The sequence below is a fragment of the Podarcis liolepis genome (genome assembly GCF_965112155.1).
Source record: "Podarcis liolepis genome assembly, chromosome: 12".
Lineage (NCBI taxonomy): Eukaryota > Metazoa > Chordata > Lepidosauria > Squamata > Lacertidae > Podarcis > Podarcis liolepis.
In genome coordinates this window covers 52030489-52044172 of record NC_139563.1, presented here as the reverse complement: position 1 = coordinate 52044172, position 13684 = coordinate 52030489, and the positions used below count along the sequence as shown (strand labels likewise).

The window sequence follows — 13684 nt, the reverse complement described above, 5'->3', positions numbered from 1 at the left end:
GAGCTCTGGAAACATTGAGGCAGTTAGGGCTCTGCGCTGGTTAGAGGCTTGTGACATAGGGCATCCCAAATGTAAAAGTCAAACTGCCCGTGTGAAGCTAACTTTGACATGCAGTTTAAGGATTGCAATTAATTTACTGTTGATTACAGTTGACATTTTAATAGGTTAGGTAGGCTGGCATGTGTGTTTAGACCTTCATCTCAGCTGTTTCTTTCCCTTCATTTTCTAGGTCATTCTAAAACAACACATTTTCTCCAGTCATTTAATGAGACAAAAGCAACAATAAATAACCCTTTAGGGTTTAAAATCAAAGAGAAAACCAGTGCTTTTTTTCTTTTTAAAGTTATTTATTTTTACTGACAATGCCAATAAAAGATTTTCTCAGCAATGTGAGATACCATTAACTGCATTTGTAGCCTTTATGAGAATTGTTTGGAAATACACTTGATAACATGAACGATTGGTAGATTGTCATATTTTTATAAACCTGCATTCATTAATTGGTTTCCCCTGCAGTCAGCTACAGTTGAGTACAGGCCTCAACTTTCATTGCTCTGCTTATGAAATAGTTTTTCCTGAGGCATTATCATTGACACTGAATTGATGAGGAAGCACATATGTTTCCATAGTCATATGGCCATTGCAGGGAACCTCTATGTATGAGGCTGATCAGCTGGGTTCCTTAAAGGAGCTGGTGGCTTTAGTGGCCCAAGTGTTTGTGTATTATCAGTGGAACATACAGACCCCTTAAAACCCTTAGACTGCAGTCCTATACACACTTGCCTGGGCGTAAGTCTCATTGAACTCTGGGGCTTACTTCTGAGTAGAAACAATTGGGATCTGCTGGAGTCTTTTTTTAAAAAGTATGTTTATAAACCATTCGTCTTCCTTTGGGGGTGGCTGAGAAACTGTTCTTATTAACGTTTGCCATCAAAAGTTATGGGGTCAGATCAATACCAGGAGAGGAGAATCTTTTCAAGGTGTCATCAAGACAAATGTAGAATTCCCCATTTAGATTCGGGAAGGGGAGTGGTTTAATGGGGGCTGATGGAGATGTTTTTACTTGCTTTTAGGATGATGTTTGTTTGTTTTCATTTAATTTTGTGTTTGTGTGCGTATGTGCTTAAATGTATTTTTCCCCTGCTTCTTGTGCATGCTTGTTTGAACCCATATTTTTTTGTTTTCTAAATATCCGCTGCAGAGATCTCTGTTGATCATTTTCAACTGACTTTTGCCTCACAGCGAGATGACATGACAACACAGTTTAGCCAGATGAGTTTAAGTCGTCAGTCATCAGGAGACAACCCTGATTCGCCTTCTGGTCCTATCTACCCATCACCTATTATACAGCAGTCTTCCCCACAGACTGGTTACGTCATGGCATCTAGCCAACAGCTCCCTCCCGGAGGTTTTGCAGGTTCAGGTCCACCCGTATCCCAGCAAGTACTGCAAGCTGCACCTCCACCGCAGGGTTATGTACAGCCGCCGCCACCTGCTCAGGTAAGCATAGATTTGTGGTTTCTTATGCCTTCCCCCCCACCCTCGAGCATCCATTTTACATTATCTCAGTAACACAGTCTTGAAGGAAGTGAAGACAGCCAAGGAACATTTTCAGAGGTATGTCACCACTAAATGCATAAAATCTGAGGCAGTGAGATTTTCATAAGGTCAATTTACATAGCAGGATAGGACGGAGTTTTCTATCCCATGGTTTGTTTGGTTTTTGGCCATTACATTATCACATGTCATCAGCCTTCTCGTTGCTTAACAAGGGGGCGGAGGGGGTTCATGTGGACAAGCAAATGCATTAACTAGCCATGTGGATTCACTTTTTTAAAAAATAATATATTTTTTTTCATTCTTGGTTTACAAAAGAACATGTATTGTCTCTTTTTTCAGGTTGTAGAGTCTTTTTTACATTTGATGTGAGACATTAGTGTTGCCTACAGAATAGGGTTGGGGTTGAAGAAGATGGGGGGGAGAGGGGGAGAGGTTTGGGCTGGTAATACTTAGTGTGTATGTGGGGTTTTGTCAATCTCCCTTGGGTAGGTTCTCTATTTGTTTCACTTTTAACGTATTTCCTAACATTTATGCACTGCTTGATTGTGTAGAAGAACCCCCTCAAAGCGGTTCCTTCATTTCAGCAACTCTTCTGGAATAGCTCTGTTGGTAGAGCATGAGACCAGGGTCATAGACTCATAGAATCATAGAGTTGGAAGAGACCACAAGGGCCATTGAGTCCAACCCCCTGCCAAGCAGGAAACACCATCAGAGCACTCCTGACATATGGTTGTCAAGCCTCTGCTTAAAGACCTCCAAAGAAGGAGACTCCACCACACTCCTTGGCAGCAAATTCCACTGTCGAACAGCTCTTAGTGTCAGGAAGTTCTTCCTAATGTTTAGGTGGAATCTTCTTTCTTGTCGTTTGGATCCATTGCTCCGTGTCCGCTTCTCTGGAGCAGCAGAAAACAACCTTTCTCCCTCCTCTATGTGACATCGTGGGTTAATCCCCCCACATTGGGCAAAAGAATCCTGCATTGTAGAGAAGTGGACTAAGACGACCCTCGGAGTCCTTCCAACTCTGCAACTCTATGATTATGGACAGGTTCACACCTATGGCAAGGCTCATGGACTATAGCATCATGTAGCATCTTCCATGCATGAAGATGGGAATACAGTGGTACCTCGGGTTACATACGCTTCAGGTTACAGACGCTTCAGGTTACAGACTCGGCTAACCCAGAAATAGTGCTTCAGGTTAAGAACTTTGCTTCAGGATGAGAACAGAAATCGTGCTCCGGCGGCACAACAGCAGCAGGAGGCCCCATTAGCTAAAGTGGTGCTTCAGGCTAAGAACAGTTTCAGGTTAAGTACGGACCTCTGGAACGAATTAAGTACTTAACCCGAGGTACCACTGTACAGCTATGTTAATGAAAAGTCCCACACAGTCATCTGAGAGCTATCCTTGCTGAATCTTACAGTGATGAGCATGGGAGCCGACTCCTTTTGGTCCCCCCCAATAAAATATTTGAGAGAGCAGCCCCACCCAAGTTGATCGGCAATGCCATTCAAATGGTGTGCATGCACCGCATCTTGTGATCAGTTATGCAGGGCAGGGCTTACCTGGTCTCCCCCAATATTTTAGTCAAGTTGGCACCCCTGGTGATGAGAGCTCAAGTGATGTATGTGCATGTACCCATCCATTTTTTCAGTCCATGCTCTGCTTCGTGATATTTCTGCATACTATTATTAATAAAGATAATACATCCATGGTTCCCCTTCTTTCCATGTATGAGCTTCTGCATAGCTTCTCGTGGAAGCACTAGCCGTGAATCATATTTCATTAACTTGAACATGTAAGGCACTGCAGATCTTTAATGTGTTCTGTCTTCTTGATTAGGCTTTATTGTTTGCCACCAAAGTTCCCTGTCTGCATCCTGAGAATCTTCACAGAATAAGGAAAGGGAAAGCAAAATGTCCAGGGAATTTTCTAGCCGACTCTTACCATATGCATTTTTTATTAGAACGCTAGATTTCAAAGCTTAATTACAGGAAATGGCAGCCAAAGAGCACATCTCTCTTTCATTCTCTCAGTTTAATGTCCAGAAACATTGGGGGGGTTGGGGGGGTTGAATAAAGAAATATGACAGTTCTCCCCCTTGCTTTATTTATGTTAACTATTTCCTTTGACTAGGCCAGGTACAGTTGTCAGCTATGTTGCTGTTATTATCCCTAGGTGTTACTTCCAAGAATTCATGCTTGCACTAAAGGCAGTATTCTCCCCATACCTCCAGTAATTGTGTTAATTTTTTCTCGGTGCCTGCTGCTCACAGATTAATTTTAGGGGGGGTCATTCTGAAATAAGGAGCCTAGTTATTAGAAGACAGCAACAAAGTAGTTTGTAGGGTTGTTGTTTATTAAATGGTATCAGAAACCCCTATCACTAGGACAAATGGAGCTTGCTAATTGTGTGTGGGGAGCAGGAACAGAGAATTTTTTGGGGTTCACATTTTTAGCATACTGACCTCTTGGACTAATACACAGATAAGAATGTAATTACCTTATGAATTTTACAGTTCTCTGGACTTTGCAATTTAGGCATACCAGAATGCATTAAAACTGGGTATTTTAGGATAAAATATGTTTAGAAATACGTACATTGAAATAAAATATTATTTTAATATACATCAAAGTTCATATTTAAATACAGATTTCTGTACTTAAAAAACAACAACATACAAATTAATGCTGCAGTCGGACAGAATGGACTTGATGAAAAACCACATGTGACTTTGACTTGGACCAGAAATAGACTGATCTGTCCGTCACAAAGAGGTTTACATATTGCAAGTGTTGTCCTGCTATCAGTAAGGCCCAGGCTACCCAGTGATAGTGTACTGAGGGGTATATTTTGTGCTAATCACTACAGCATCGCAAACTGCTTGGACTGGCTAAAACATCTAGCAAGTCCAGCCTCTAACAGACATACCTTCTGTATTCATAGTTTCATAGAATTGCGGAGTTAGAAGGGCCCACAAGGGTCATCTAGTCCAACCCTCTGCAATGCACAAACGTGGGGCTTGAACGCACAAGCCCGTGATTAAGAGTCTCACACTCTACCGACTGAGCTATCCAGCCTGGCTTCCGTTTCTTGGTCATTCAAGTGTATGAGGGAACTGTCATAAAATTATAAAAGCCAGTGAGAGCAAATTTTCCACCTTGCTCCATATTAACTGGGTCCTTCATAATGCTTGAGGAGAAAACATTTTTCACTCCCTCGCTGAGCGCTGTCAAGCCACACTTACCTGTAGTAGTGTTTGCACAATAAGTGCTGCTGCAGTCTGGTCTGGTCTTATTGCTGACAGGCTGAACCCGCATGTTTCAACTTACTCTTTGTTCATCTCAGGACACCCCATGCTTCCTTGACAGCCTTTTTTATTCTCCGTGTCAAGGTGCAAGCATTAAGAGTGGCATTCCAAGGACATTGTGAGCTTTTGTGCATGCTGTTCCATTCTGCCAGAGCCATAGCATCGCCAAGGACGTTCTTGCACCTGGAATTCATTTGCACCTCGATTAAGACATTTCTATTTGTCAAAGGTTGTGAGCCAAAACTGTAGCATTTTGGTATTCGTAGGTGATCGCTGCATCAATTGGCTTTCTAGTGTAGCAACTTTGCATATGTTCATGCAGTGACCAGAAAAATCTCAAAATAAGTGTTTTGTATGTGTGGTGGGCTGATGGGCAGAACTGTGTTCCTACACCAATTTTTAATAGACTTCTTAAGTGTGGTACTGAAGTATGCAAATTATAAGACCATTAGCAATGTGGAGTGAATCTTCATTCTTTCTCTCCTTTCTGCTCTATCCTGGTATAACAAAGCCCCTAGAATAGACTTAAAGGGAAACGGTCTCAGTTGATATAACAAGTATAAGACTGAAACACAATTAGGTTTTCATGGAAGCTTCCTTCCTGTGGCTACATCCCATACCAAGAACTGCCAGGGTAAAAAATTGGCAAGGTACGAATCCACTCCAAGTACAAAGTCCATGGACATGGAAGTCAGATAATGTGGGGAAAGCCATATTAGTTGCTTTCAATCACCACCTTCCAATCCGGCTTCTGATACTAATGATAATAAATTATTATCATTATTATTATTATTATTAGATGTCAAAGAGAACAACAACTACCAGACTTTTAGAAGACATCTGAAGGCAGCCCTGTTTAGGGAAGCTTTTAATGTTTGATGTATCACAGTATTTTAATATTCTTTTGGAAGCCGCCCAGAGTGGCTGGGGAAACCCAGCCAGATGGGCGGGGTATAAATAATAAATTATTATTATTATTATTATTGATTGTCCATTGTATGACTCACCCAGAGTTAAACTTACCTCCTCTTTTCAGATCTCCTTAGAAGGTCAGCTAGATGATTTGAAAATTAAATGGCTGTTGGCAGATGTCAATAAGTGCATCAGCTATAGGGAGGTGCTGTTTGCACTAGTGACAAGAAAGATAACGGCAACGTTTCTGGATAGTGCAAGTGCCAAACCCTAGGGATGCTGACTAGAAGGCGTGTTTTTAAATTCTGGACATTATAGATTTGTCCTGGTTTGGTGCAGTGTCTTTCATTTTGTAGTTGTGTGATGTGTGCTCATACTGTATTGTGGCCGTTATTGGGCATAAACAATAACTGACTAATGTTTAGCACACATTTTGAGGGAGGCAAGGAGTGCTTATTTTCTCTTTCAGCCTCAATCTGCTGGAAAGTAGAAGCAGCCTAAAATTGATAAGATACTTGATTTAAGGCTGTATGTAGGATCTGTAAGCCCTCTTAGCCAAGAGTCCTGATCAATCCTGACCTATATTCACTGTATCTGCCCCAAAGCCAGTAATGTTTCCCTACCATCATGAAAAGTTAACATATATTACAGATGCATTTCAGTATTCCACAGTGGCCGAGTTGTGACAGATGGGATAGGGGGAAGGGAGAAAAAGAGCCAAAACAGCATTTTAAAAATTATTATTATGAACATTTGCCGCTAAGTGGTTTCTCAGGTTATTTTCACGCTTCACTGCAAAACGTTCACCTTCACTCAGAACCCTGCCAGCTCATAGACTAAACTGGCATCAGTTTTCACATTTGTACTTACATCGATTTTGCCCGGATATTAGACTTCAAGTTCTAATAGCCATAGTTGGAGAAGAAATTACGAAGAAGTTTTGAAGCTTGCTTGGAATCCCGTTATGTTTATGACGCATTTTATGGTGTTCCAGGCAAAGCCCAACACACACCATATTTTGGTGGACGATCCCATTTTGGAGTCTGGCTGTAAGTGTGGCATAAGTAGAAGGCAGGATTCATGCATCTGCAATTCTCGCTTTGAATTTTTCATACCAAACTACATTTTGAGCAAAGGCCTGAGGCAACAGCTTTTCTCAAAAGTACTGCTGCTTTTTATAGGGTCAGCCGTCATAATCTGTGGTTAGAACTGTGGAGCATGCAGATTGGCAGACAATTATTTACACTGATCAAGATGCCATATATAAATACTAGATCGGGGTCAGCAAACTTTTTCAGCAGGGGGCCGGTCCACTGTCCTTCAGACCTTGTGGGGGGCTGGACTAGATTTTGGGGAAAAAATAAAATGAATGAATTCCTATGCCCCACAAATAACCCAGAGATGCATTTTAAATAAAAGGACACATTCGACTCATGTAAAAACACAGTGTGAATGGAGCATCAGCTGCATCAAATTGGCTCCACTGCTGTACCTGCAGCACATTCTCCTTTTCCTTTTCCCTCTTGGTCACTGGCAACAACCTCCATGCTGGGGAGACAGTTGTGCAACACCTTCCAACACTGCTGCTGCTCTCCCAGAGATATAAAATACTTCTGGCTTCTCCGTTTCACATTTGGTCTTATTTTTGTGAACCTATTGGTATATGCTGATGACATGCTGCTGTTGTCATTAGCGCAGATAGAGTAGCTAAGTTGGTCGCTGAGAGACTAAATGGGAATCTGCTAGGCAGAACAGCTGAGTTTCATGCACACTTCTTCAGATACACTGAAACAGAAGTTGCCAGATCCTTCTATATAGTGAGAAGGTGGGGAGGGGTATTACTCAGAAGGGTGGTGGGAATGGGTGATTGGCATATAGCTGAGATGAGCCTGTTGACAACTCTTAACGACTGCAATAGGTCCCCACCTTCTCACTATATAGAAGGATCTGGCAACTTCTGTTTCAGTGTATCTGAAGAAGTGTGCATGCACACGAAAGCTCATACCAAGAACTAACTTAGTTGGTCTTTAAGGTGCTACTGGAAGGAATTTTTTTATTTTGACTATGGCAGACCAACACGGCTACCTATCTGTAGCTGAGTTTCAGTTATGCCAAAACTCAGTACAGTGGTACCTCGGGTTAAGTACTTAATTCGTCCCGGAGGTCCGTTCTTAACCTGAAACTGTTCTTAACCTGAAGCACCACTTTAGCTAATGGGGCCTTCTGCTGCCACCGCACCGCCAGAGCACGATTTCTGTTCTCATCCGGAAGCAAAGTTCTTAACCTGAAGCACTGTTTCTGGATTAGCGGAGTCTGTAACCTGAAGCGTATGTAACCTGAGGTACCACTGTAGTGGCTTTGAAGATCACCCCGCACAACACAAGTGGTCTCGTGATAGCCATTCTGCTAAATTAGTTTGCAACCTCTAACGGTGTGGGAACTGTGCTTTTCTGAAAGCGTTGAGATCTTCACCTGCTATTTTTGGCTTTGCAAATTACCAGGCTAAGGGAGCCCAGTTCAAAGTGCTGCTGTTTAAAATCTGCACGTGACTAAGATGCTTGTTGCACCATCTTTTCCTGCATCAGTGATGCTAACCACAAAGGCCATCATCTGAGGCTCTCCTCTTCCTTCTGAGACAAGTGTAGAGAAGGCATTTTCAGCTATAGGGTCTTGCATGTGGAATACCTTACCTAAGGAGACTCTTTTTTCTCTCCCCCCCCCCCATGCTCTTTATTGGTTTCATTAGATATTACAACTCCTCATCAAAAGCAAAATAGGATACAAAAAAGATAAATAATCATGAAAAAACACCCATGCATAATAAAAATATTCAACACCCTGTATCTCCGGAACCTTAAATAAAAAATAATTAGTCTTCAACTTTTTGAATATGACTTCTGTCTACCTCACTGGGGGTCGTTTCTCTCCCCCCCCCCTTTTTAAACTGCATCCTTTTTTTTACCTTATCAATCATCCATATTGTATGAGATACATTATCCATCTGTCATTTAATTTGCGGAAATTAGTCAAAGCATACTAAAGATTTTATTTGGGAACAATGTTTTTTAAGTACCCTCTATAACAATCTCACTGTTTTATAAACTTGTGGTTTGTTTGATTCCTGATTATTTTTGTCATCTTTGCAATTTCCAAATACTCAGTGTTTTATCTGCCATTCCTTTTTCGTTTTCTCTCCCTTCAAATCGTTAGCAATCAACATTCTCGCTGCTGTTGTTGCATGTAGGAATACCCTCCTCTTATCACTTGGAATATCTGTTGTCGAAATGCCTCGGAGGAAAGCTTCTGACTTTTTTGCAAATGTTTGTTTAAACATTTTTTTTAACTCCTCATAGATGATATCCCAAAAGTTTTTGATTTTTTTTACAACCCCACCACATATGTTACAGTGTTCCCTCAGCTTGCTTATACCTCCAGCATATATTTGAATTTGTTTTGTACATTTTGTACATTTTTGTACATTTTTGCCAATTTGCTGGGGGTCATGTACCATCTATTAAACATTTTCATGAAGGTTTCCTTTAATGTATAACAAGTAGTGAACTTTAGATCTTTCCCCAAGCAGCCATCTGAATGGTATGACCAAAATATTTTGACCATTTGATCATTGCTTCTTTAACTTCTTCCTCTTTTACTTCCCAACCTATCAGGAGTCTATACATTTTAGATAATAGTTTCTTTTTATTTTGTATTAAATCTTTTTCCAGACTCAAAATTTCTGTTGCGAACCCTTTTCTTCTGTCTAGTTTACAGGTGTAATTTATTTGGTGGTACTGCAACCCATCCGTGAAATGATGTCTAATTTCTTGAAACTTGCTTAATTTTAATTGTTTTTCTTCCTCTTCTAATATTTCCTTATAGGTTGCCCAGTAACCCCCCCCCATATTTTTCCTCTTTACTGAAATTGCCTCTAGGGGGCATAACCACCAGGGTGTTTTTTTGTTCTAATAGGTTTTTATACCTATCCCATACCGTATATAGTGATTTCCTTAACTATGTGATTCAGAAGACCCCTGTGAACCTTGACTTTTTCATAACCTAGATAGGCGTGCCACCCAAATCTATTGTCCCATCCCTCCAAATCCAATTTGTCTGTATTTTGCAAAATTATCCACTCTTTTATCCAACAGGGTGCTTTATAGTAAAGTTTCAAATCTGGCAGTGCAAAACCCCCTCTATCCTTAATATCTCCTAATAGTTTATTCTTTATCCTAGGTTTCCGCCCCTGCCAAATGAAATTTGATAAATCCTTCTGCGATTCCTTGAAGCGCCCTCACCCCCCCCTCCCCGCTTACCACTGGAATCGTCTGAAACAGAAACAACATCTTTGGGAGCACATTCATTTTGATTGTTGAAATTCTCCCCAAAATGAAAATTTCAACCTATTCCAAATTTTTAAATCTTTTTCGATCTCTTTCCAAGTCCTGATATCATTATCATTGAACAAATTGATATTTTTTGTTGTAATCCAGATACCCAAATATTTGACCTTTTTAGTTATTGTCAAGCCAGACATTGTCTGCAGTTCTTGTTTTTCTTGATCTCGCATATTTTTTGCCAACAACATGGCTTTGTTTTTATTCAATTTAAATCCCGCCCCCTGATCAAATTCATATATTCTTTCAAAAAAAAAAATATACTTTCTAGTGGATTTTCTTCTAGTGGGTAGTTATTATAAGGTTTTAGCTTTTAGCTTATAAAATTTGTTTCCCAATGTAATTCCTTTTATTCCTGAGTCAGTTCTTATTGTCATTGCCAGGGGGCAACCTTATCTAGTTCCTTTCATTATTTTAAAGCTCTCTGATACTTCATTATTTAGGATCAGTTTGGCTTTTTGATTCTGATAAATCGCCTCTATACATCTACAAAAAAATTCCCTTAGGCCCATTATCTCTATAGTTCTTTTCATAAATTTCCAACACACGTTATCAAATGCTTTTTCAGCATCCACAAACATTAGTATCACTTGTTTATCCAATCTCATTTCCAAATACTCTAATATATCAATCACATTCTTATATTGTTGTTCATTTGTCTTCCTGGTAGGAAACATGCCTGATCTTCATTTATGACCTCTTTGGGTATTTTCTTTAACCTATTTACCATAATAACCACAAATAATTTATAATCATTATTTAAAAGAAATATTGGTCTGTAGTTTTTAGTTGATGTTAAATCCATCCCTTGCTTTGGAATTAGCGTTATAGAAGCTTCTTGCCATGATTCTGGCAGTTTCCCTTCTAATAAGATCTTGTTCATAACTGTCTTGAGCAGTATTGAAAGTGAGTCTTCCAATTTCTTGTAATAACTTGCGGGCAATCCATCTGGTCCAGGTGATTTTCCTGGTTTCACATTAGATGATGAATTTCCAACATTGTTATAGAGAAATTTAAATGTTCCATTTTACCCCTTGCAATCTTTGGAAATTTACTTTGGCTTAATTTTTCCCCCCCTATTTTATCTTCCTCTTCCTTTCCTGCTTGGTATAGATCCTTAAAGTAGTTTATGAAAAGTTTACTTCTCTCCTCTGGCTCATCAAATTTCTTCCCTCCTTCTACCAACTTTCCTATCGTCTTTTCTTTCTGTTTTTTCTTTAACTGCCAGGCTAGCATTTTCCCCGGTTCTAAACCTTTCTTGGACCTTTTTTTTTTTTTAAAAAAAAGCACTGCTCCTTTGCTTATTTATCATCTTATTTCTCTATCTTATTTATTAATTTTAGTCATTGGTTCTATTTGTTGTTGGTTTGTTAGCTACCTTGAAGTTAAAAGTGCAGGATATGAATTTAGTAATAAATAAATTGTAAAAAAAAATCTCCTTCACTAATTTATGGAGTAGAAGTGTGGAGAACTGGAAATACCCCAAAGCAAATATTAAAATATGTTCTGCCTTATACCTGATACTCCTCCTTCTCCCCTTGCCCCTTCTGTAACCATTTCCTGATCTTGTCATCTTCCCTGAATCTATCCAGTTTCATTTCCTTCTTATCTGACTTGGTTTCTCCTGGTTGTTATCCCACTCAAACATACTCCCCATACCTTTATGATCCAACTTTTACTTCCTATGTCCTAATACCTAACACATGGCAGATTCTGTGAGCATTCAGAAAAGTATGGTGTAACTTTAATTATGGAGCTGAATTATGGAGCTACATGATAATGTGTAGTGATCAGTAAATATGTATTTGCATGATCTGCTCCATTTCTTCCCTTTTGCCACTTGGAAATATGCAATCTTGCTGAGGTTATAGCTCCTCCACCACATCCCATTCCAAGTTTCGTTTCAGTAAAGTATGGAACTTTGAATCATGTAGGGCCATGCTTTTCATGTGGCAACTTTCCATGTAGCCAATATCATGGAATAAACAGAGTAGTCAGCATGACCCCATGTGCCTCAGAACTTCCTACGTATTGGAAACAAAGAGGTTCTGAACTATGAGGGCAGATATGATACTGCCTTGATAATTTGAGAATCGGGTAGCAGTCACCCTGAGAAAATTTATTCTGTGTTTCACTGCCATTTTCAACTGGTCGAGCGAGACAAGTAGCTTAAAGTAGATCTGAATAAACTTTAGGATTCCTCAAGTTGATTTTTGTTAACATTGGGTGCAGGGGACAGACAGGGAGATTTCAATGTACAGTGGTACCTCGGGTTAAGAACTTAATTCATTCTGGAGGTCTGTTCTTAACCTGAAACTGTTCTTAACCTGAAGCACCACTTTAGTTAATGGGGCCTCCTGCTGCCGCTGTGCAATTTCTGTTCTCATCCTGAAGCAAAGTTCTTAACCCGAGGTACTATTTCTGGGTTAGCGGAGTCTGTAACCTGAAGCGTATGTAACCTGAAGCGTATGTAACCTGAGATACCCTTGTACTTACTCTACTTAGCCTTGCAAACTGTTGTGATGCAACCATCCACAGAATGTAATCAATGTGAAATCATTTTTTATTTTATCTTTTTGCTCCATGGTGTCCTGCTGTCAGATTTGGTCTCATAATGGGGTGGCTTGTGTGTAAATGTCTAATTAGTTTCTGTAATTGTAGCAGCCCAAGAGGCTTTTCTTCTGTCGGATCCCATAGCCTTGAATGCAGCTGGCAGTAGGCAATTTGTGAGCATGTCCAGTCAGTGTGGGATTATCTTTGAAGGAAAAAGACGGAAGTTAGCTGAGCCTGGGAGTCTAAAGATATCACACATTAATATATTAAAGTTTAATTAAAGCTGCCTTTGCCGCTGCCTTCTAAAGCTCAGTTTCCCATTTTTGCATCAAAGAAGGAGCGGATAGATTTTAAAAGTGGCACATCTAAGAGGAGTGGAAAGCATTTGTTCTTCACTTGCTTTTTCCTCCTGCGCTGCATTGTCTCGCTCTGGCTGAGCCATCCTTTTAGAAGCTTAACAGGAGTTCTCTTTCGCTGTCCAGCCTCTTATCTGATTGTTCTGTGACAGTTCTCTGTGGCAAGCTGATGACTAGAAAATGCCTAGAGCAGCCTGGTTTTTATTTTCAGTGGGAGAATATTCCCACTTTACTCTCCCCACTTCAGAAAAATGTGCTGCACATCCTTCTGATCTGCACTTCTTTCTTCACATGTTCCTTAGTAATCATGGCCAAGAACATTATGTCAATAGCCAGCATCACTTTTCAATCAGAGATATCAGACCAGCAGCCAAACTGACCTTAATGCTGCTGCTGTTGTTGCGGCTGCCGCTGCTGCTGATAATTTTAATAAAATCCCAGGGTGGTTTACAAAATAGAATCAATACCATAAGAATTCAATGAAACATCTGAAATATAAACTCAATAACATTTACATTACTTCAATCCATCACTAAAGCACAGCATTAAAAAGTCACAGGCCTTGAACTTCTCTTTTTTTTGAGTAAAATTTTTATTAAAT

At 40.0% G+C, this 13684-nt stretch overlaps 2 protein-coding genes across 38 annotated transcripts in view; one reads left to right on the top strand and one right to left on the bottom strand.

Moving 5' to 3' along the window:
• Positions 1-13684, top strand: part of ARPP21 (cAMP regulated phosphoprotein 21) — a 249595-nt gene that overhangs the window by 196197 nt on the left and 39714 nt on the right. For all 24 annotated transcript variants that reach the window (XM_083468012.1, XM_083468009.1, XM_083468020.1 and 21 more), the window contains one exon: positions 1243-1500. In XM_083468012.1, the coding sequence (XP_083324138.1) occupies positions 1243-1500 (258 nt within the window). The remainder of the gene's footprint in view (positions 1-1242; positions 1501-13684) is intronic.
• Positions 12717-13684, bottom strand: part of LOC310689984 (uncharacterized protein) — a 94994-nt gene continuing 94026 nt past the window's right edge. For 8 of the 14 annotated variants that reach the window (XR_014517735.1, XR_014517738.1, XR_014517740.1 and 5 more), the window contains one exon: positions 12717-12929. Coding sequence is in view for 2 of the 14 variants with exons in the window: in XM_083468636.1 (XP_083324762.1) it covers positions 12817-12929 (113 nt within the window). In the remaining 12 variants the exon portion in view is untranslated. Of the gene's footprint in view, positions 12930-13463; positions 13572-13684 lie in introns of all 14 variants that reach the window. The other 6 variants (XR_014517733.1, XR_014517734.1, XR_014517736.1 and 3 more) reach the window with 1 other exon arrangement.